General features: G+C 44.4%; 11 protein-coding genes across 11 annotated transcripts; 6 read left to right on the plus strand and 5 right to left on the minus strand.

Moving 5' to 3' along the window:
* Window positions 1-15: 15 nt before the first annotated feature.
* FOMMEDRAFT_162260 (uncharacterized protein) lies at window positions 16-557 on the plus strand (the record flags this gene model as incomplete). The annotated part of the gene is made up of 4 exons (XM_007271701.1): window positions 16-125; window positions 178-305; window positions 373-471; window positions 529-557. 4 exons carry the CDS (start codon window positions 16-18, stop codon window positions 555-557), a joined length of 366 nt encoding a protein of 121 aa, XP_007271763.1.
* Window positions 558-635: 78 nt separating this feature from the next.
* FOMMEDRAFT_97919 (dienelactone hydrolase endo-1,3,1,4-beta-D-glucanase) lies at window positions 636-1,810 on the minus strand (the record flags this gene model as incomplete). The annotated part of the gene is made up of 7 exons (XM_007271702.1): window positions 636-745; window positions 817-921; window positions 975-1,100; window positions 1,158-1,171; window positions 1,226-1,278; window positions 1,344-1,507; window positions 1,576-1,810. 7 exons carry the CDS (start codon window positions 1,808-1,810, stop codon window positions 636-638), a joined length of 807 nt encoding a protein of 268 aa, XP_007271764.1.
* An 812-nt stretch (window positions 1,811-2,622) lies between these two features.
* FOMMEDRAFT_32149 (uncharacterized protein) lies at window positions 2,623-4,563 on the plus strand (the record flags this gene model as incomplete). The annotated part of the gene is made up of 11 exons (XM_007271553.1): window positions 2,623-2,635; window positions 2,705-2,824; window positions 2,933-2,986; window positions 3,042-3,158; window positions 3,376-3,457; window positions 3,837-3,840; window positions 3,953-4,066; window positions 4,090-4,174; window positions 4,230-4,310; window positions 4,369-4,485; window positions 4,544-4,563. The coding sequence occupies 11 exons, from the start codon at window positions 2,623-2,625 to the stop codon at window positions 4,561-4,563; spliced, it is 807 nt and encodes a 268-aa protein (XP_007271615.1).
* Window positions 4,564-5,380: 817 nt separating this feature from the next.
* Window positions 5,381-5,648, plus strand: FOMMEDRAFT_162262 (uncharacterized protein; the record flags this gene model as incomplete). Its single annotated transcript, XM_007271703.1, has 2 exons — window positions 5,381-5,394; window positions 5,459-5,648. The coding sequence occupies 2 exons, from the start codon at window positions 5,381-5,383 to the stop codon at window positions 5,646-5,648; spliced, it is 204 nt and encodes a 67-aa protein (XP_007271765.1).
* A 489-nt stretch (window positions 5,649-6,137) lies between these two features.
* FOMMEDRAFT_114694 (uncharacterized protein) lies at window positions 6,138-9,221 on the plus strand (the record flags this gene model as incomplete). Its single annotated transcript, XM_007271704.1, has 2 exons — window positions 6,138-7,000; window positions 7,059-9,221. 2 exons carry the CDS (start codon window positions 6,138-6,140, stop codon window positions 8,530-8,532), a joined length of 2,337 nt encoding a protein of 778 aa, XP_007271766.1. The 3' UTR covers window positions 8,533-9,221.
* An 837-nt stretch (window positions 9,222-10,058) lies between these two features.
* Window positions 10,059-11,952, minus strand: FOMMEDRAFT_137291 (Metallo-dependent hydrolase; the record flags this gene model as incomplete). The annotated part of the gene is made up of 6 exons (XM_007271705.1): window positions 10,059-10,277; window positions 10,388-10,992; window positions 11,057-11,286; window positions 11,362-11,437; window positions 11,508-11,663; window positions 11,934-11,952. The coding sequence occupies 6 exons, from the start codon at window positions 11,950-11,952 to the stop codon at window positions 10,059-10,061; spliced, it is 1,305 nt and encodes a 434-aa protein (XP_007271767.1).
* Window positions 11,953-14,356: 2,404 nt separating this feature from the next.
* On the minus strand, window positions 14,357-14,629 carry FOMMEDRAFT_60799 (uncharacterized protein; the record flags this gene model as incomplete). Its single annotated transcript, XM_007271568.1, has 1 exon — window positions 14,357-14,629. A coding segment is annotated over one exon (273 nt), but the record flags the coding sequence as incomplete, so codon positions are not given.
* A 383-nt stretch (window positions 14,630-15,012) lies between these two features.
* On the minus strand, window positions 15,013-15,444 carry FOMMEDRAFT_162266 (uncharacterized protein; the record flags this gene model as incomplete). The annotated part of the gene is made up of 1 exon (XM_007271706.1): window positions 15,013-15,444. The coding sequence occupies one exon, from the start codon at window positions 15,442-15,444 to the stop codon at window positions 15,013-15,015; it is 432 nt and encodes a 143-aa protein (XP_007271768.1).
* Window positions 15,445-16,054: 610 nt separating this feature from the next.
* FOMMEDRAFT_97733 (uncharacterized protein) lies at window positions 16,055-17,178 on the minus strand (the record flags this gene model as incomplete). Its single annotated transcript, XM_007271606.1, has 5 exons — window positions 16,055-16,374; window positions 16,436-16,495; window positions 16,555-16,705; window positions 16,782-16,928; window positions 16,996-17,178. 5 exons carry the CDS (start codon window positions 17,176-17,178, stop codon window positions 16,055-16,057), a joined length of 861 nt encoding a protein of 286 aa, XP_007271668.1.
* A 226-nt stretch (window positions 17,179-17,404) lies between these two features.
* FOMMEDRAFT_23978 (uncharacterized protein) lies at window positions 17,405-18,083 on the plus strand. Its single transcript, XM_007271526.1, has 3 exons — window positions 17,405-17,710; window positions 17,781-17,836; window positions 17,902-18,083. The coding sequence occupies exons 1-2, from the start codon at window positions 17,413-17,415 to the stop codon at window positions 17,828-17,830; spliced, it is 348 nt and encodes a 115-aa protein (XP_007271588.1). The 5' UTR covers window positions 17,405-17,412; the 3' UTR covers window positions 17,831-17,836; window positions 17,902-18,083.
* Window positions 18,084-18,474: 391 nt separating this feature from the next.
* On the plus strand, window positions 18,475-20,051 carry FOMMEDRAFT_32154 (uncharacterized protein; the record flags this gene model as incomplete). Its single annotated transcript, XM_007271554.1, has 7 exons — window positions 18,475-18,502; window positions 18,566-18,596; window positions 18,684-18,849; window positions 18,945-19,115; window positions 19,218-19,514; window positions 19,605-19,774; window positions 19,901-20,051. The coding sequence occupies 7 exons, from the start codon at window positions 18,475-18,477 to the stop codon at window positions 20,049-20,051; spliced, it is 1,014 nt and encodes a 337-aa protein (XP_007271616.1).
* Window positions 20,052-20,371: the final 320 nt, after the last annotated feature.

Consider the following 20,371-nt stretch of genomic DNA (forward strand, 5'->3'; position numbering starts at 1 on the left):
AAACGAAGGATCGACATGCATACAGGCAACGTACAAGGCTTTACCCACACAAAGACTGCGATGCAGCATTGGTCGATCCCGCTCTCTCATGGCGATTTATCACATAGGCAAGAGGGCACGCTCGCGTATATTTATGCGCTGACATTGTACTATAGTGTTGATTAAGTACATCCAAAGCGCGACCAGTGCTCAGAAGCAGGCCTGGAAGGACGGTATTACGTCGCTCTCGTCATCCATACCACAGATACAGGAAATAATCAGTGGAACCAAGCTCCCACACGTCAGAGATCAAGGTTGGGATGACGGTGAGTAACTGTTACTGGCAACACAGTCTAAGCATCCTCATCCTACAGATAATTGATGTTGTTCAAGGGGTCATTATGAAGTTTAAGAACAAGGAGGATCTGCAAGCATACGTAATTGCTGCTCCTCACAAAGCATACCAAGAAGCAACCGCTGAACAAACAGCAGGTAATCCTTTCAAATAATTCAAATGCTAGACATTAACAGCTAATCGACATAATCCAGACAAGTTGATTTTCGACATTAAGGCATGAAAAGATCATAACAACGGGTTTGAAGCAGCATAAATGATCGGTCAAAAAGAAATAGGAGAAATACTATGGAGCACTGATTCAAAGAGTCTTTTTGAACCATTGGACAGTTGCCTCAAATTGCTTTTCAAAGCCTTCCTTGGCCTCTGGAATGGCAAAGTTTGGACGTGCACCGAATCCATGCACCGTACCTGAAGAAATGACAGTGGAACAAAAGCTGTTCAGCCGAATTTTTTCTTGGAATTGAAACAAAGATGCAAACCTTTATAATCGTGGAACTCATAATCAATGAATTCAGGCTTATCCTTCCGAGCAGCGAAAATTGCCTCGGCCTCATTGCGCAGCTTCGGTCCAAACGCCATGTCCTCTGTAGGAAAGTCAGTCTTTCCAAATTACAAGGCTATGTCTACCTTCGCGTACCTTCAGCGCACTGCCATGAAGTAGGAATTTTCATTGCTGCTATTTCCGTCGTGGTGATCCTACCCGGATGAACGACGACGGCAGAATTTATAAGATCCTTTGAAGCCAATCGCACAAGCGTTGAGCCTTAAACGTCATATTACTACACGACTGTCATTTGAAGAGATATTAAAGGTTCATTACCTCCAAAGCAATACCTAATGCATAAGTGAGTCATATGGATTCATCTACTGACGGAAGTATTTGCTCACCCCACAGCACCTATTCTCGTATATTTCTTTTCGTCTTTTATTTTCTTGATGAACTGATAAGCGCTCATGTGAGCAATGCAATAGCAGAGCAGAAAGACATCCCACAAGTTCCACATACTGTATGAATACGTCCATCGACAACCGAGGGACGTGAACTGATAAGGCTTGGCAAACCTTTGATAATGGTCCAGATGAGACTGAGCTTAGCCAGGAATGGGATCTTTTCTCCTGGCCTCTGAGGTATGGCCCCGTCCAAATCGTTCAGCCCAAATGGTGGGTTACCTGAAAGATTCAAGACATTGATCCAGATAACGTATTGAAGGAGGGGACCAGGAAAATCATCGACGTACCATTGAATTGGTCTGGTACCCAGACGTCACATCCAACGTTCTCAGCAAGCTGGTCAGCAATGATCTTGCTATTAACCAAGGGCAAGCCAAATACATCTGTCAGAAGTACAATGGCCTTCGTGTTGGCAGTGCTGTCAGAACCCGCAATAAAGTACGCTCCATCCTTTATCTCGCCCTTTGGCTCTCCTGGAAGGACGTCGCCTGCCTTACAATGCTCACAAAACTTGACACTCATTGTCGGCAGCGTCAATAGGGGGGATAGAATGGACGATGGGAACGTGCTTTTACTGCTAATCGGTATTTATAGACACATGGGAAGCTGGTTCACGGGTATAATCTTAAAAGTGCTGCCGACAATACATCAGACGCACGCGTTCATTCCGTTCCGCGCCCAGTGGATTTATCACGTGGTCGATTCGCCATGACCTTGGTGAGGTCCAATCATAATTTTAGCGATCAGTCTCAGATATCCCCATTTACTAAAGACAAAGGACCTAATTAGAATTAGACTGATTGAGTAATTTATAATGCATGCTTCCAAATACATATAGGTGTGTCCAAAAAGTGTTTGGACACCCATTTTTGGAAGGATCGGCATATGTCGATCACGACCTTTGCTTTACAACATTACTCATTTCAATAATACATTTTTTCTTAAGTAAATCAATTTATAAGAAAGTACTGAAAATTAATACACAATAAAATTTTCTATTTTATGATGTGTATAATGTACAGAATGTACAAGGTAAAGCGTTGGATCGGCATTATTGCTGTATAAGACAATGCAAATCATCTTCCAAAAACGGGTGTCCAAACACTTTTTGGACACACCTGTATGTTTAAAAATTCATTGATCAAAAACTAGCCGACCTTTGCTTTCGCACTCAACTTCTGAATAATGATGTGATTTCTCGTTACGTGTCTCTGAGTGCATTGCACTTGTATAACGAAATGCAGGATAAAGGGCACCGAAAGGGAGAATGCGCCTGCTAAACAACCTTGCATCCCACCTTCTTCTAGCCGTGTAAATACAGAGTAAAAATAAACATGTCAAATCATGGTAACGTAAAGATTGCTAGACACTCAGCGTTTGCTCTGACTCGCTCCTATATACTATGCTGCTTCACAGAAAGAAGGGACAGCAACGCCCCAAAGCCAGAACAAAGAAGAGATAGCTCGCCGAATCTCCTGGACAGAATGAAAGAAGACAAGTTTGAGAGTGATGGACCAGGCAAGTCAATTCAGAAGTGTATGTATATGATCTCCAATAGATTAGATTTCATATGTAAAAAAAGAAAAATAACGACTAGTTGCCCACTCTCTGAATTAGATAACAATACTGTATCATGTTCTGTAGCAATGTTTAAAGATCCTGCAGCACCTGATGGAGGCAATAAATATGCAGGTGCCAGTAAGTGCTAATCCATTATTACCTTTATAATACTTTTATATTCATACACTTCTAGTCTATAAGAAGGGTGAAAAAGACAAGATCCGGTTGGGAGGATCTAAGAAATTTGTGAAAGGAAAGACAAAGGTAGAAGTAGAGACTATGTTGAAAAGAGAAATCGAACACATGATAAGTAAGTATCTTTTTGTACTGTCGTTGATATGCAACTGAACAATTTGTATCTCAGGGGATGCTGGAGAGAATTAATTCTGTAATGGATAACTGTACAATAAGTCTAAGACCTTTCTTTTTGTATTGTATGTAAGATAATTGTACTCAATACCTAATACTCGGATAAATGTAACTACATACACGTAATGGGCAACTTTACTATCAATGTCTATGAGCAGATTTTGTATCAACAAATGCTAGAAAAGACGAAAACAGGCAGTGTTGGGAATGGGCATTACAAAATTTTGGGAGCATTGCAAAGTAAGCAGCGTCCACGGTAATCGGGCGAGGGACAAGACGAAGGCGTGTACAGCATTGCACGATCCGACAGATATATTTAGCATACCTTTCACCAACAGTAAGATTGATCTCACCAAAGCTCGGGTATCTCCATTATAAAGCAATATAGCTCCCAGCTAGGTTATTCTAGTATGCTTAACCAATATACATGCACAAAGCATTTGTGGATATATAAACTGGGCAATTTTGCTCATTTCAGAGTTCAGGTATACTGCCTTTACTCATCTTTGCACCTTCAAGCACATTGTACATGTATAATGGAAGTCAGATCAGATAAAGAGTAGGCATATGGGTCACATTAAGCTTTAAAAAACCTGCACTTACTCTCACTAACAACTAGCAAAGTAATTGTAAAGTAATAAGAAGTAAGAATGTCTGATACTGGTAATTCAATTACACATACTTACAGAAACATTATGATTTGTACTAAACTAAAAACCTATTATTATATATTAGGCCATCATCATAATAGAAAGGGTAGTACAGCAGGTCAAGGACAAGGGAGAGACAATACACATCAAGAACACAGAAGAGGTAGCAGCACACCAAAGCCAGAGCAGAGAAAAGACAGTAATTCACTAAAACCAGAACAGAGAAGAGATTATTCACCAAATCCTTTTGAAAGAATAGTAGAAGACAAGTTTGACACAAATGAAATAAGTACATTAGTTGAAGACTGTATGTTATAATAAAACTAATAATAACAAGGATTAACAGTAATTGAATATTCTAGATAATAAGGCAGTGACAATATCTGCAAAAATGTACAAAGATCCAGTAGCTACTGTTGAAGAGAAGAAGTATACTATTATTGGTAAGTTCAATAATGTTTCTTTACTGATTTATTTCTAATACACTTGGTATTCTTCTAGTTTACAAAAAGCAAAATAAAGACAAAATCCTAAGAGGTGGGTTTATGAGGTGTGTAAAAGGAAAGACAAAAGCAGAAGCAGAAGCTTTAGCTAAGAGAGAACTTGACAACATGATTAGTATGTGTTTATGCTTTTAAACAATACACCCTGTAAATTATATCTTTTAATATTTCAGAGGATGCTCAAGACCATTAACTTTGTACAAAGTGGCAATAATCAAGACAAGACAAGACAAACCAGAGTCTTACAAATTGGTGTTGTATATAAGGACATGTATCTGTCTAAATTGTCTGTTGTACAACCGTAAATAAAGTGTGTTCAAGTTTACCCCTATAGCTAGGCAAAATGTGTCTGAACCTCTGGGTCGTTCCTGACCAATTAACCATATTAATTTACAACTACGTCTTACAGAATTGATGCTTGCTGGGAAGGGACAGGTTCTGATCAATGTCATGAGTTGCTAGACCTGTGGCCGACTAAAATGGCTAAGAGTTCTAAATGACGTATGCTAGTGAAGATGAATCCAATCAGACATTTCATAAAAAGAGAAAATGATCAAATGCAATGAATTCCGACAGCCACCTTTATTGGGTGCACGCAAATCCGAAGATCTTCGTGATTTCATAAATTGATAAATGGTTCGGGTCAGCGACGGATAAGCAGGATTAGGAATCAATCATGTGTACTTGCCATTTGATGAGTGGCAAACTCCAGCATTGCTGATGTCACCATTTGCATTCTCAAAGTGAAAGGTGGAGTAGGACGAGAACATCCACCGACACTAGAAAGTGTTGAAGTAAGCGTCAACAGATGGAAGGCGTCAAGCAAACTCTTCACTAGTCCGGCGAGGACAGTCAAATGAAAGGAATGCACGCCCAAAATGGTTGCGATTTCGACATTGTGCAATGAGAGGTGACGCCGAGTGGAGTCATTGGCATGGGAATGATTGAGAGATATTCATAACGATCGTCTGTTGCCTAAATGCATATATGCAGTTGACAAATTGCCTGTCATGCCTTATCTTGAGTATCTCGAGCGACCAAGTGCCAGGACAAGTGTGTTTAGCTATAGTGTTCATGAATCACAGCAGGCCGACGCATGAGGAAGACGATAAACGTCTAATAGACTTTGGGATGACTTGGCGGCCAGGTGCCACGAACAGATGCAAGGACGACAGTGGTAGCGCCGGATACTCAGAGAAGCAAACGAAAAGACAAAAGCGGATATTATTGGCACCGGAGCAGCGACTCGAGCAAAATGCGAGGCGAGATTGGAAATAGAGCTTCCGAGATACGAGGGGTCAGAAAAGCTAAGATGGAAGCGCGACTCCGGCCGTCGGGAGGCGCAGAAGACAGCGAGGAAGGCGGATCCCCTGGCCTGGCAAGTACAGGTAGATGAGTGCGTAAAGTCAGTCTGACCAGTGACTGCGGCGGTTTGGCGGACAATATAGCTTGCGGGATGAATGACGGAATGAAGTGTCGCGGAAACCAAAATGATGCAAATAAACCGTGTTTATGAAAGTTGCGGCGGGAGCACGTGCGGGAAGCCTGGAAGGTGTCAAGAAGTCGAGAAGCGTCCGGCTTGCCGCTCTTCGGCTCCCATGCATCGACATATGGGCTTCCCTCGATCCTGGATCCATGCTTTTATGCGCGTCCCTCAAAACCCCCCTCTGCTCGCTCCTCTTCGCAGAATCTTACCCCATCGCTCCCACATCTCACAGCCCGAGCCCCCGACGCTCTCGTGGCCGACGACGTAGCGAGCGAGCGACGATGAACGTCCGCTCGCCCACTCAACCCTCCTCGGCATCCACGCCATACGCGCAAACCCAACCCCGTCTCTCCCGATTCACCCTCCGCGGCTTCCTCTCCTTGCCCCGAAGACTCTGCTCTCCACCCGCCGCCGTTGGCAAAGTTCGCTCCTTCGGTCTCACCCCCATCTTTGATGTCAAGCTCGAGGATGTCCTCGATCGCAAGCACCTCCCGCCCCTTTCCCTCAAGGATTTCGAGGAGTGGCTCCTGTATGTTGAACAGTCTGTCGAGAACCTCTACTTCGTCCTCTGGCTGCGCGAATACACTACCAAATACGACCGTTGGATCGCAAAGGTCCGAACCAGAGAAGCAAAGGCACGTCGCGTAGTAAATGGCGGCGCGCAGGCACACTCCACGTATCGCGTCGCATGGTCGACTACAACCCCGACTTCGCCGTCACTCGCGCTCTATTTTGCACGCGCACGTGAGACTTTCCTGGTTCCCGGAGCTCCTTACGAACTCACCCTGCCCCCGGCACTTCTTGACGCGTTATCGGTCGTTCATGGCCACCCGGATCCCGCTGTTTTCGCACCTGCACGCGCGCATGTCGAAGGTGCCCTCCGTGCAAGCCTTCGCAATTGTGTCCGCGCGGCATACAGCAATGTTGGTACATACCGCGCTGCATGTGGTATTGCCGCAGGCATCTTCTTTCTTCTCGTTGGTACCGTTCCTGCATTAGCAGTGAATTTCGCCAAATCGCAGACTAGATGGGAACGCCTGGTCATATTACCAGGATTATGGCTTGGTCTGACGATCCTCATCGCGAGTTTGCGCGGGATCTGTATGATGATTTATATTTTTGGTGATTTTCGGCAGCTCCGCAAGTGCGTACACTCAAGTTTGTGCTATGTTATTATTTGGTTCTTAAACTGCTTTCGGTAGATTTGAACTTGTGAGGCCTCCACCACCTACTACAAACCGCGAGATCGAGTCGTGCGACGACGAACTTACGCGATCGCCGACCATTGTAGCACCGACGCGCCCTGTACGTGCTCTCACTGCGCCTCCCAAAGTTGCTGTACGCATCCCTTCACAAACACCGACGCTCTCGTACGGCGCTACAACCGTATCCCTCACTACGGACATCACTTTCCCGGGAACGAGTACGGGCACCGAGAGTTCGTATACAAACACAACGTCGCAGACTCATGCGCATACAATCTCCATCTCGTCTCAAAAGAGTCGTGGTGGTGCATCCAGTCTGTATGCATTCGGAAATGGTTACACATGTGGAAACGCAGACACGGACACTCGCTCCGTACCACCGTATGCAACAGATGACGAAAGTGTAGACGCAGAGATGGATGATGATGATGACGCGGATGCAATGAGCAGTGCAAGTGATCATGGGATCTATATCTCGCCCGCGATGCCATCACCAGAGCCTGAGGATGATCCGGCGGTTGTGAATGCTGCAATGGCGTTGATCGCAGGCAGCACGGTCAACGGATCAGGGACTCTTACGCTTCCTCAATCTTCAGCGACTTCTCCAGTGTTATCTGGCCCGTCTGCGTCCACTGCCATGTCTGGTACTGCTACAGGTACTCCTGTTCCTGCGCTAGCAAAGAATCAGACTACGCAGACAGCACCGCAATTACCCACCGCATCTTTTATACCTCCATATCCTTACTCAGACGCTGACTCCATAACCAAGCGTGGTCATTCGCGATCGCGTACTTGCTCTGGAGGTGTGGGTAATAGCACTCCCCGAGACCTTGAGGCCGCTGTCTCGTCCACTCCTGTAGCTTCCGCGGTGCAGCGGTCCTGCGCATTTGACTTTGATGCGCTTCCACTTGTGACGCCTCCTATAAGTGTCCCGCATTCTCGTCCCCGAGGTCCAGACACCCATATCGACGTGAACGTAACTGCGAATGGAGTGAACGACGAGAAGGGATTGCAACTGCCGTCACCATCTGGGTACGGCTTAGCCACGGATTGCGATCCAACATCGCCTATACACTTAGAGGATGTTGCTGGCTTATGCGAAAAGGAAGATGGGAGTCGTTCTAACTCTTCGCGATCGAAATGGCGTTCATCTCACTCACGCTTCCGCCTTCCTTCGTTCCGCAGCCTTTCGGCAACTTTCCACTCCATGCGTCCATCATCTGCATTGTCTCAATCTTATTCAGACTTCACTAGTCTGGGCGGCAAAGAAAGCGAAAAACTTCGTGACTGGCATTCGCGGTGTGCAATCGAGAGCCGTGTTCCGGCTTTTGGACCTGTTACGCGAGTACTCGCACCTGAAGTAGCACGCGCTCAGTGGGAGATTGTTGTACGTGCTGCTGTATTAGCAACTTTGCTCTGTGTCGTTGTCTGTGGTGTTGTCGTTTCATTACCTGTGCCCGGGAAGATTTAGGCGCAATATGTGCACCCAGGCCTGCATTTCCATCCTTTTTTGAAATTTCCTTTGCCTTTGGAACCCACTGTCTTTTATTTCACTCCGTTGTTCACCTTGTCTTGCACCTTGCTATATTTCACTTTGACTCCGCGCTATAAACAATTACTCTTCACACTTCGTCTTCTGCTCTGTAACCTTATCCTACCTCCGTGTTCGTTCTGCTCATTTTCTCACCAAAACATTCTCTTCTGTTCTCACAAATTCGTCTTCCTCATCTTGATCTGGGCATCTCCAGTCTACAGTTTTGAACTCCAATGTTGTACTCCATCCGTCTTTCTTTGACTCTCTAAATCTCTTGTGATCACTATTCCTCCCCACTTGCCTCCCTCTCTGTGCAATTTCCGATTTCTTATCACCTTCAGTTACCTTATTATGCCACTGTCGTTCCCGATCCGATCCCCTATCACTTGGTCTTATCTCCTCGCTTCTAAGTTCTACAGGTTCTGTCTTCCGCTTGTGCTACTGTTCAGTGTTCTGGTTCCTTTCCCTACGCTAGATTCCTCTCTCTCTGCTGGTGTTCCTGGTTCTTGTCTTCCCACTGCATAAGTGTATTGTCCCGTCCTTTTCATCAAATTTGGATCCCGAAGATCCTAAGATCCAAATTCAGATCGACGTCTCTTTCTCTGGTCTTCTTATCCGTCTTTTACCCACTGGCGCTATACTCTTCCGATTCTTGTTAATTGTTGCCTTTCGTCATTCATTTGTAGGGTTCCCTCCGACCTCCGGGGTTCAAACCAAATGTCCAAACTTCTTTTTTTAACTTCTTATTAAATTACTTTTCCTTCTTTTAACTTCACCGGTTTTTGTTACTTTATCCTTTCAGATGTGCATAACACGCAAAATTGCAAGTTACAAAGTTATGATAAAAGGGTATTAGAGGCGTGAATTTAATTTGTTGTACATGTGATGAGGTTCTCAGATAAATGGCCTCGTGAGGGAGATTGACGGTAAGGTGTTCATATTATTCTAATGCTGAATCTTATTTCGGTATGTATGGATGTACGAATGTATGGATGTATGATTTCAACTGACAGGAAAGGAGAGGATGCCGCGAAGAAGTAAACGGAATGATCGGATTGCCGACATAGGAGTGAACACAAAGTAAATATAAATAAATATCCACAGACGGAAGCAAACTGTTAGTTTCCCTGCCGGTACGTCATTCTCAGTTGTTCGCAAGACTTATAAAGCAGACAGATGGAAGTCTCAGGTACCGAGCCAAGTTTAAACCTTGTGTAAATATGCTGAATGGCATGTGTGTATAGACAGAAGAGTCGCTGAGGGAGACATATTTGGTATTTTGCTTTGCTGTCAATGTGAAGCTATATATACCGTACCTGTGTTGATGTACCTTCAAGTTCCTGTGGATCTGCTCGCTCCTAGTCCAGTACTATCCTAGTAATAGTACAAACTTAATTTAATCATAATAACTCTGTCATTTTTGTCCTTACTCAATAAAGTTCTTACTTTGTAGGTAGGAATGATCAATGAATACACAAGTTTGTACTCCTTCGTGAAGCGACTATACGGCCATTCCTAATGGTTGTCCGATCGTAACATGGTTCGAGAGCAGCAGACTGTAGCGAATGATTTCCATGCAGGAGGACGAAATCCGCAGGAGAGCCTATAATCGGTATAAGAGAGCCTGTGTCCCTGCCGTTGTTGAGGCCAATGGCTTGTCTCGACCCTACAGAGACTGCTTCCTAAAATAATCACGCAGTTGAGACATAGAATATAACAGTAAGAGATGGGGTAAATGACAAACCAATAGTCTCTTACATCCATCAATTGTCCCATCCTGGTACACAGCAACACCAAGGGGACACAATGAAAGTGGATCCGGCGTACCCTGTGGAGTGAATGCATTCCCAACGTTATTCACACTCATTGCTACAGCCAAATCGTACTCCCTCCCCAGTTTACATATGTTCAGAGTACCACGTTCACCAGAATCACGTCCCATCATGTACAAGTCACTTTGCGGTAAGCCAACAAAGTGGATGGGTAATGAGCCAATACGTGTACGGAGATCGAATAGCTGGTCTGGAGTGAAGAGGGATAATCGAGTTGCATGGCCCAATGTGATTACTCGATCAGGCATACGTTCTGTCCAGTGTATCTCGTGCAGTTTAGAAATGAGGAAGTAGACTAGAGGTGTCTTGTCGGAATTCGTCTCTGCAGGTACTGGAGATAAGTCGTAGTCAATGTGGAAGTCAACATGAAGGTGGTACTGCGTTGCGAGGTCGAGAATGAATTCGATATTTGCTTGCTGTTGAGCACGAGTTTGCTCAACGTATGGGGCAGATCCAATGGCGTCGATAGATTTTGAGTAATGTTCCAGCACTCCGTTGCATATAAGTGCATTTGACCCTGGTACGTCGTCTTCAGGTTTATCAAAGATAGGATCTTGCACGAACACTACATAAAAGCCAATCAATATTGACATATGCGTCTACCTTTACAAGAAATTAAGACAACTCACAACATAGTTGTACATCACAAATGCCGTTCCAAGCCTCTTTCAGCTTGACTCCAGTCGAAAGACAAATGTCTTTAACAGTTCTGTCGATTTCGACGTGTGCACGCATATGCGTCACGCCAGCTCCAACGCTGGAGCGTATTAGCTTGTCGCCTCGTGCATATAGATCATCTGCTTGATTTTTGAAGGTGGCTTTGACATCGGACGTTACTTGAAGAGCTTCTGAGAAGTCACTGCACAAAAAATCAGTCTAGCACTTAAGATATGTACAGCACACGCGTTATATCAGATACACGGAACAGACACACCCTGTGATGAGAGGAGCACCCTTATCAATGATATAACACTTGTCTAAGTGGATATGAGAGTGGCAGAGTCTGTGCCCTGTAGGAGTTGGCAGGCTTTAACGAGATAGGATTAAAGAGGTTTTCTTACGAGGGAATCAGTAGACTACCCTGTTCGACTAGGATATCAGCATCCTTGGCATTTGAATCAATCAGATCGCTATCCTGGAACCATATTTCTGTGACTTTGCCACCATGACAACGGATAGTGTATAGATTTTCAGAGAGTACTGCGTCCAAATGAGCAAACCTTATGTTCCGAATTTCTAGAGCCATTTTGATGCATTCAGTACACGAAGAAAGGAAACGTGGGAACTAAATCCGGACCTACATTCCGTCAATCGTCTACTCGCACGTGATACTACTGCACAGTATTCTGCTTTGAATCGAATCAATCGATATTTAATCGTTTCTGACAAGTTCAATGCCTTCTGCCGCTCGTCTTATCCCGGTGATGACGCATACTGGAGGCAGTGGGCTGGCCTACAGTATTGGCCTACAAGAGACCTGCATATGAGCCTGTATTTATCCCTTACTCTGATTTTTATTAGGCATGGTCAAACCTTGCGATTCAGTGTGTGATTCACCTGTGCAATTCACTTTCATGCAAAGTGAATCGTGGACCCTGGAACCCTAGCGATTTGGGGTGAATTGCACTGAAAGGTGAATTGCACTTTGACACAATTTGCCTTGTGATTCACCCCTGCAATTCACCTCTACTCATATCTATTTCCAAATATGTACATGTATTACAAAAATAAAACTAAGCTTCTTTTCACCTCTAAATTCAAAAAACAGTAAGATGATTTGCCTCTTCCTTGTGAGCACTACAGTATACATACTGTCCTCTGTTCTGCAAAAAATCCTTGTGTTCTCTGCTACCAAGCTCTGTTGTCTTCTTGCACATCACTGCACACATATCAAGTCCTTCTTAACATGGCCAAATGTATATGTATGAGAAAAAACTATTTCTTTAATTTTATATTATGTAATTTTAAGATCAAGGGTTGGTATATTGAGGTGAATATGTGTACAAGTGTGCTGGTCAAACCTGCACACACAATTCACCTTACAATTCACCCTCTAGAATCACAAGGTGAATCACACAGAGAATTGTAAGGTTTGACCATGCCTATTTATATTAGGCATGGTCAAACCTTACAATTCAGTGTGCAATTCACCTGTGCAATTCACTTTCATGCAAAGTGAATTGTAGACCCCAGAACCCTAGCAATTCAGGGTGAATCACACTGAAAGGTGAATCACACTTTGACACAATTTGCCTTGCAATTCACCCCTGCAATTCACCTCTACTCATATCTATTTCCAAATATGTACATGTATTACAAAAATAAAACTAAGCTTCTTTTCACCTCTAAATTCTAAAAACAATAAGATGATTTGCCTCTTCCTTGTGAGCACTACAGTATACATACTGTCCTCTGTTCTGCAAAAAATCCTTGTGTTCTCTGCTACCAAGCTCTGTCGTCTTCTTGCACATCACTGCACACATATCAAGTCCTTCTTGACATGGCCAAATGTATATGCATAAAAAAAAACTATTTCTTTAATTTTATATTATGTAATTTTAAGATCAAGGGTCAGTATATTGAGGTGAATCACACATGTACAAGTGTGCTGGTCAAACCTGCATGTGTGATTCACCTTGTGATTCACCCTCTAGAATTGCAAGGTGAATTGCACAGAGAATCACAAGGTTTGACCACACCTATTGTTAATGTCTTCCTATCTTACCTTTTTAATAAAGAAAAGTAACTAAAGTTACTAGACATTTATAATGGTTTTACCACTGTAAAGACCTGTAGAAACTGGGATCAGCAAGGTAAAGAAGAACTAATAATGGTTGTACATAATCCATCCTGGAATAGGACTAGGGTCCTTTTGTGCACACAAACATACAATATACATGTACTATTAGACAAAAATCGTCACTGCTAGAACGGTCAACAGGTTTGAGTAGAGTGTTTCATGACACAGCTTATTGTGCAATTGTAGCACTTCTTAACAAGTTGAATTAATGCATTTCGAGCATGTTATATGATGTGGAGGAAAATGGCCCATACATGTAACTTTTGTTCAAAACCTTCCCCAACTAGTGGCGCTTCTAAAATATTCGTCACAAAAGTAGCTACAATATTCTCCCTAGTTGCAGTGCTGTGGATCTTGGCCTAAAATTGATGGACTACGTGTAGGTTGTAAGTAAGTACGCTAAAGAAAATATAGTGGTATGATGCTATGCCCATACTTTGATTGATCTTCAAGTTTCGTCCATTGTATTTCCCCCTCCCTCTTCGTCTCCTTCTCCACAAACCACCTTACCAATACCAATCCTAACAATCTCGACACTCCTAACGTTCGCGATCAGCCACCTTCCCTCCTCTCCCTTCACAGTATCCCTCCATCCCCCTTTGATATTCAACTCACGTATAGGGACACCCTGTGCTCTACGTGCTTTGACAAATGGGATGAGTTGGTAATCTATGTTACCCCAGAGCTCTAGTGATTCGAGGTGCTTGCAGAGTGGTGTTACAGGCCCAGTCATTATATCGGTGGTGCTTGTGGTGGAGTAACGAGAAAGACTGGTGTTGCTGCTGCCACCCTGACAGCCTGGGATAGCATGATCTTCCTGAGGGATGTAAACCATATCGAGGCAGAGACGTTTAAGGTTAGGGCACGCGGAGTAGAAGTGTTGTAGACTGTCTGTTGAGCAGGATAACCCACTGAGTGTCATTTCAGTAATATTGTGTAGGATGGATTTAGGCTCTCTAGGGTCGACGAAGCGTCCGTTCTCCTCTACTTCTGACAACGGCGAGGGATTTGGACTACTGTCTAGAGACGATGGAAGGAAAATGAGGTCTCTGAAATTGGGCGGTTGTGGGTCCGGCAATGGCATTGGAGCAGCTAGTTGGCGTACAAATGTATCACATGATTTATACATGTAGATGTCCCCGCCGAGGTCGAGGGAGATACTTTTTAGGGCTGGAGCGTAGAACAAACGTAACAACGAACATGCTTCTTCTTCTTCAACAAACCCGAGCGCAAGGTATCGCAAGTTAGGTAGGAATATCGGTTGTGTGGCGGATCCTTGCTGGCGAAGATCTGGTCCGGAATAGTCGAGTTCGAGAGAGGTCAGGTTCGGTGCGCATCGGAGTATGTTTATGAACTCTTCGTAAGATGGCCGGGCGTCTCGCCAGTGGTTACGAAATTCGATGTCTGTGAGGTTGGTTGTGAAAGTTGGTGTTGAATATAATGACGAAAGCGCAGATCGTTCTGAAGGAGGGATAAGCAGTTTCCAGTCCATGTATACTCCTATAAATACAGCTTGAGTAAGCATCGGCGCGTGCCCCCCAAATGGAAAATTACATTCGAGATACGCCTGTGTAGTTAAGTCGTCAAGATCTTCATTGCAGCAGAGAACAAAATGCCTGGAGAATAGGCGCGCCGGGATCTGCCGGACATTTTCCTACTTAAGCGTTCCAGTGCTGAATACATGTGTTTGTATAAGTTCGCTGAGAACTGGACAGAACGCTAGCGAGAGACATGAGGGATTATCAAGTCTAAGATGCAGTCAAGGTGGTGTTTAGCTATGTCACTTCAATCTTCCTCGTTTTCGTCGTCTTGATTGTCAATATCATCCACGTCAATTTCGACCTCAACTGGCGACAAGTCAATATACAGATCCAATGGGGCCTTTTTCGATCCATCGAGCCAACACTTGCTCTTCACGAAAGGACGAGGCTCAGTAAAGTCGAGTTTTGTCCATAGTGTAGGCATGTCGATAGTAATATTTCTCCAGCGTCGACATACATGCGACACACGCGCTGGGAAAGATAGTAGCCCGTTCATGCCGTATTTTGCATTCCGGACGCCGTCCCAACCCTTGTCTGCTTCTTCCGCACGCGCTCCAATTTCGAAGACATATTCAATTATCTCGAGCGGTAAGAGTTCTGCGATTGGACGTTTGTCTCCTTTCTGCGCAATATGTCGTGGATTTTTTGACGCTTTCGGGGGACTGGATGGTAACATGGTGGGGGCGAGAGCAGTGGCCGTTCTATGACGAGTTGGACCTATGATAAGAAGAATGGTAAGATGGTAAGAGAACTACCATATGCATATTTTGTCAATCATCCTTGTGCACGTGATGCATGCAGCTTTTCACAAACACAGGAAGCAACTTGAAGAGAAGCACAGTCTGAGTTTTGCCTACCATCTGTCCCTCTTAAAATAATCCCTCTACTCATACAAGCTCTAGGCTCTCACAAGAAATAAAAGGGAGGAATTACACAACAGACATGACTCAAAGTGCAAAAGAACACAAACACATTGTATATCCCTCATCCAAGTCATCTCTTTTTGCTATTATTTGATTTTTCTTCCACCTTAGCTGCATATTATCAAACAAATTTACACAAGTTACGTTGCCATAACAAAAAAAGATACTAATGACACAATGCAACATTCAAAGCAGCTGGGGAGATTTGGGGAGTGGATTTCTGGCTGATAGATATCAGATACTAACCCAATATGAGTGGTGTCATGTATATTCCTGGTAGCAAGATATATCAGCAAATATAGCGAAACAACCTCACATTCAACTCACTAGAAGGATAAAGAGACTAAAATAGAATGCAGTCGTTCATGAACGCGCTTTCTCTAATCGACTCTCTGTCTGTTCAAGCGCACGATACAAGTCTGCCGCTGCAGACGGAGGCAAGTCGAATAGTGATACAATTTTGGGAACCGCCTCTTTGCCGAGTACGATTCGTTCCGCGTTCTCGTCTTCATTTTCTCTTGCGGTTGTAGTTGAATCTGTACTGGACTCAGGTGACAGCGACTTGGTGGTGGGTGGCGGGTCTGGCTTGTATGTTTCGTAGACTTTATCCAGCGCGATGTTGGGCTCGGCTCGAATTGCACCCTTATCCATTAGGGCTTCTAAGTAAGATGATGCTTTGAAGGCTTCGAGAGTGGTTTTGGTGTCAGAGGAGACGAGTGTTAAAAAAAGTGCTGCTATGTTCACCTCTATAATGATGCCAAGATCGCCATACGCAAAAGAAAAATGGCAAATTGGGTATTATCGCTACGTATCATTCATGAGAACTCTCTGCAAAGTTTTAAAAGCAGCTAGCAAATACGCACGGACTAACATGAAGGGAGCCGTTAACGGTGAAATGAGCAACCATATGTAGAAGCCTTTTTGATGTTTTGGAGTCCGCCTTCCGAGGAGTGTTCGAAGATGTTTGAGAGGCGGACCTTGTTGTTCGTAGAATGGTGGGTATACGAGTGGTATCTTTCATGGAACGTCATGAGTCTCGACGGTGATTAGCTGCCTCTTGGGATATAGGATACATGAAGAAGTTACATACCGACAAAGTATCCTTCTCGTCTCTTCGCATATCAGATCGGCCGAATTTCGACAGCTTCGGGCCCAAAGATGGGTCCATTGACTTGAGGGATAGCTCTTCAAATTCTATTCGGTCCATCATTCGTTCCCCAGTCGTGAATATCCGACGCTGGAAACAAACCAAAAAATCAGTAATTTGGCGCAAGCAGAACGGTTAGACGAGGTTGTCATCACACCTTCCAGCTTTTCTCTGGAGCTTTCCCAAAACTGGCCCATAGGCTCGCAGCCTTCTCTGTTACCTTCTTGAATAGCGTTGGATTCGATCTTTGCTTTGCGGGCGGGGGTGTCTGGAAGTGGTAGTATGTATGGAGACCGGTTGAAGCTGCTTCTGAGGTGAGCGGGAGAGCGATTATGCGCATACGCGCGAGCTTCGCTAGTGGCTTTGCTACTCCTTTGGACATTATTTGCAGCAAATGGGTAGCTGGGGAAGGAGGAGCAGGAGGAGCACGACGTCAGAGCAAGCTCTAGGGAGATTTTAATGACGCGAAACGACGCGTCTCGATTCGGCTCGCTGTTTGCCGAGCGCCTAATTTGGCTCGACCCGTACATGCACGTCCACTATTCATTTCATTTGTACGCTCATCGTCAATATCATGAACTCGCCACCAGAGCTGGCTTCACCGTCACCATCGACCGAGTCTTCCGGCTCACCTCCTCCAGATGAAACCCTATCCGAACGCGCTGCCCTCGCCACAGCATCCCAAACTCTCGCCAACCTTAGTCAGGCTAAAAGACGTCTCGCCTCAGGTCCAACGGCGAACAGAGACCTTAAGTCGAGGAGACGCGATGACGGCTCCAAGAGGAGCTTCATACAGGGTGACTTGGGTGTACGAGAAGGCGCAAGGAAGGAAGAGTTCGTTGATAATGACCTCATGGAGAAATTGAAACAAGGTGAATTTTCGTACCTTCAGCATATTCCGTCAGTGCCTGTCAGTGTTAATGGCGTTTTTTATTGTTATAGAATTCGGCGACCCATTTGACGAGTCCGACTTAAAAGCACTTACGCAATAGGCCTCGGTCCGTTAAGTTATTGAGTGTATCATTAAAAACGTTGACTTATCAGATTAAATCTTAATCACCAGGACAGCTGCTTTGTTATCTCTTATCTTCTCTCAAAAAACTACTGTATATTTGTAATTGCATCATAATTTATCTTCCAAAAAGGCCGCCATTACAAACCTTCATTATTTTGTTTTCATTTCCACATTCTACACCATTCGTCTCACATTGTACAACATTTCCGTTCGACCTAACTCCTTATCTCCCACACTAATTATACAGGCGAAGATGCAAGGTCAGAAGACGTTGCTTCTGCAAAAACCATAAAACCATATGGCCAAGCTTGAGGACATGTGATCATCCTGATACCTCCTGCTAACTTTCACTGCTGTCAAGTTACGTTTAATGACATCTCTGTATGAAGCTTGTACTGGTTTAAGGCGGCTTTCATGCATCTTGCTTGGGGACTGTACGACTTCAAATCTGCCTCATTTCAGTCTGCCACAATTACTAGGACTGCCTCGTGGAAACATGTTTGAAGCCCGTTCTGGGGAGCTTTAAGGATACGACTTGCGTTCCGATGTTCCGCCGGGCCGCTCGTATAAATACCCATAACTTCTAGATGGGTGATACAGCCCATTAGCATTGCAAGCACCATGACCAAGCAGTACGAGCAACTCACCCGTGCGTTGCATGTCTATAACTTACAGATTGTTCACTTCTAATCTCCTTCACTTTGGCTTACAGCTGAGGATGTGGAATTTTTCATGTCCAGAGGGTAAGCATATTTAAGCTAAAAATAACTCCCTATCTCTGCAGGATTCATTATTTAATCACTATTGTGATTTCTGGTGTTTATCTGCAGATACGTAGTGATCAAGAATGCGTTCAGCAAAGAGAAAGCAGAAGAATGGACGGAGAATGTTTGGGTGCGCTTAGGTATGGACCCGAATGATAAAAGTACTTGGACGAGCGAGAAGGTCCATATGCCTTGGCATCGTCGCGAACCAGTGCAGACGTTTGCGCCAAAGGTCAGTCAGCAAAAATTGACCGATATCATTGCAATCCTTTACTCCCAATTATTGATATTGATGCTACCAATCATTACTTTTTTTCGGACTTACAGGCCTGGGCTGCAGCGAAGGACCTGCTCGGCGGCGAGGAACGTATCGCCCCCAATGGAGCGCTTTGGGGGGACAATTTCATTGTGAACCTCGGTGCACCGCAATACGAGGGCGAGGATAAGTACATCCATCCGACGGATTTGGATAATTGGCACGTTGATGGCGATTTCTTTGTACGTTAAATGCAGTCCTTATACTTCTTTATGTATGCATGGTGTTAGACATTTACTTACCAGTTTTATTTTCTGCTTTATATTTTCAAACGCAAATCACAGGTCCATTTCCTCGACTCCCCCGAACAAGCGCTCCTCGTCATCCCGATCTACGCACCGATTCGTCCACGCGGTGGAGGAACATACATCGCACCAGACGGGATAAACCTCATCGCAAACTACTTGGCATCACACCCAGAGGGTGTCCTGCCGACTGGCTTATCCTTCACGCCATCGACTTCAACGTACGAGAATCATCAAGATCATCCAGATTACTTCTCCAATTTGAAAGAAATAAAGCGCTGCAAGGAGTTTGTCGAGCTTACGGGAGACGTAGGGGATGTTATTCTTATGCATCCTGTGAGTACCATCCTTTCTGAGTTTTGCAATTCACTAATCCGAAGTCTCTATTCTCTTTTACTTTCTTTCGTGCTTGCAATTGATTGTTAGCTCATGCTTCACTCGGCGTCAAAGAACCACACGCGTGCTCTACGCATTATCACAAACCCACCCGTCAGCCTTAAGGAACCATTCAACTTCAATCGCGAGAATCCAGACGACGTCTCGCTTGTAGAGAAGAAGACACTGAAAGAGCTAGGAGTAGAGCGATTGGATTTCAAGTACGTTTTTTCGATTCCCGTACCTTCATTCCTTCTTTTTTATTTTAAATTCATGAATACTAATCATAATTCGCTTTATACATGTGCATTTTATTTATTCATTTATTTGTGTTTTATTTTATGCAGGATAACGACAGAGCGAAGAGAAGTCGTCCCTCTGCGTGTAGCAAGACAACGAAAGATGCTAGAGGAAGAGAAAAAGAGACTCGAAGAGCTTAATAAAGCGAATGCGAGCGAGGTTGCATCTGCTTCCGCACAGCCTATCGCAGTCGCCTAAATCTACAACCGAACGAACGAACGAGCGAACAGATTTAGCGAATCTTAGAGTGAACGGAGTTATGCCTTGTTTTAGCGCAAGTGCCGTAAGGTCGTCGTTATGTTGCCTGTATTTTGCCTGTATACTTGCACAGAAATCGCAGTTTCCTACGATGAATACTAATTTTGTGAGTGCGTGAAAGTGACACTCAAAGTAAAGCTTCAAGGATGTTATTACTCGTGGCCACCAAACCACACTATAGGAGTAGATTCCAGTACTTGAGAGTCGAAGAGCTACAAGTTCCTCCAAAGGCCAACCGTAACCGCTAAGCTTAAGAGCGT

Source organism: Fomitiporia mediterranea (genome assembly GCF_000271605.1).
Source record: "Fomitiporia mediterranea MF3/22 unplaced genomic scaffold FOMMEscaffold_18, whole genome shotgun sequence".
NCBI classification, from domain to species: domain Eukaryota; kingdom Fungi; phylum Basidiomycota; class Agaricomycetes; order Hymenochaetales; family Hymenochaetaceae; genus Fomitiporia; species Fomitiporia mediterranea.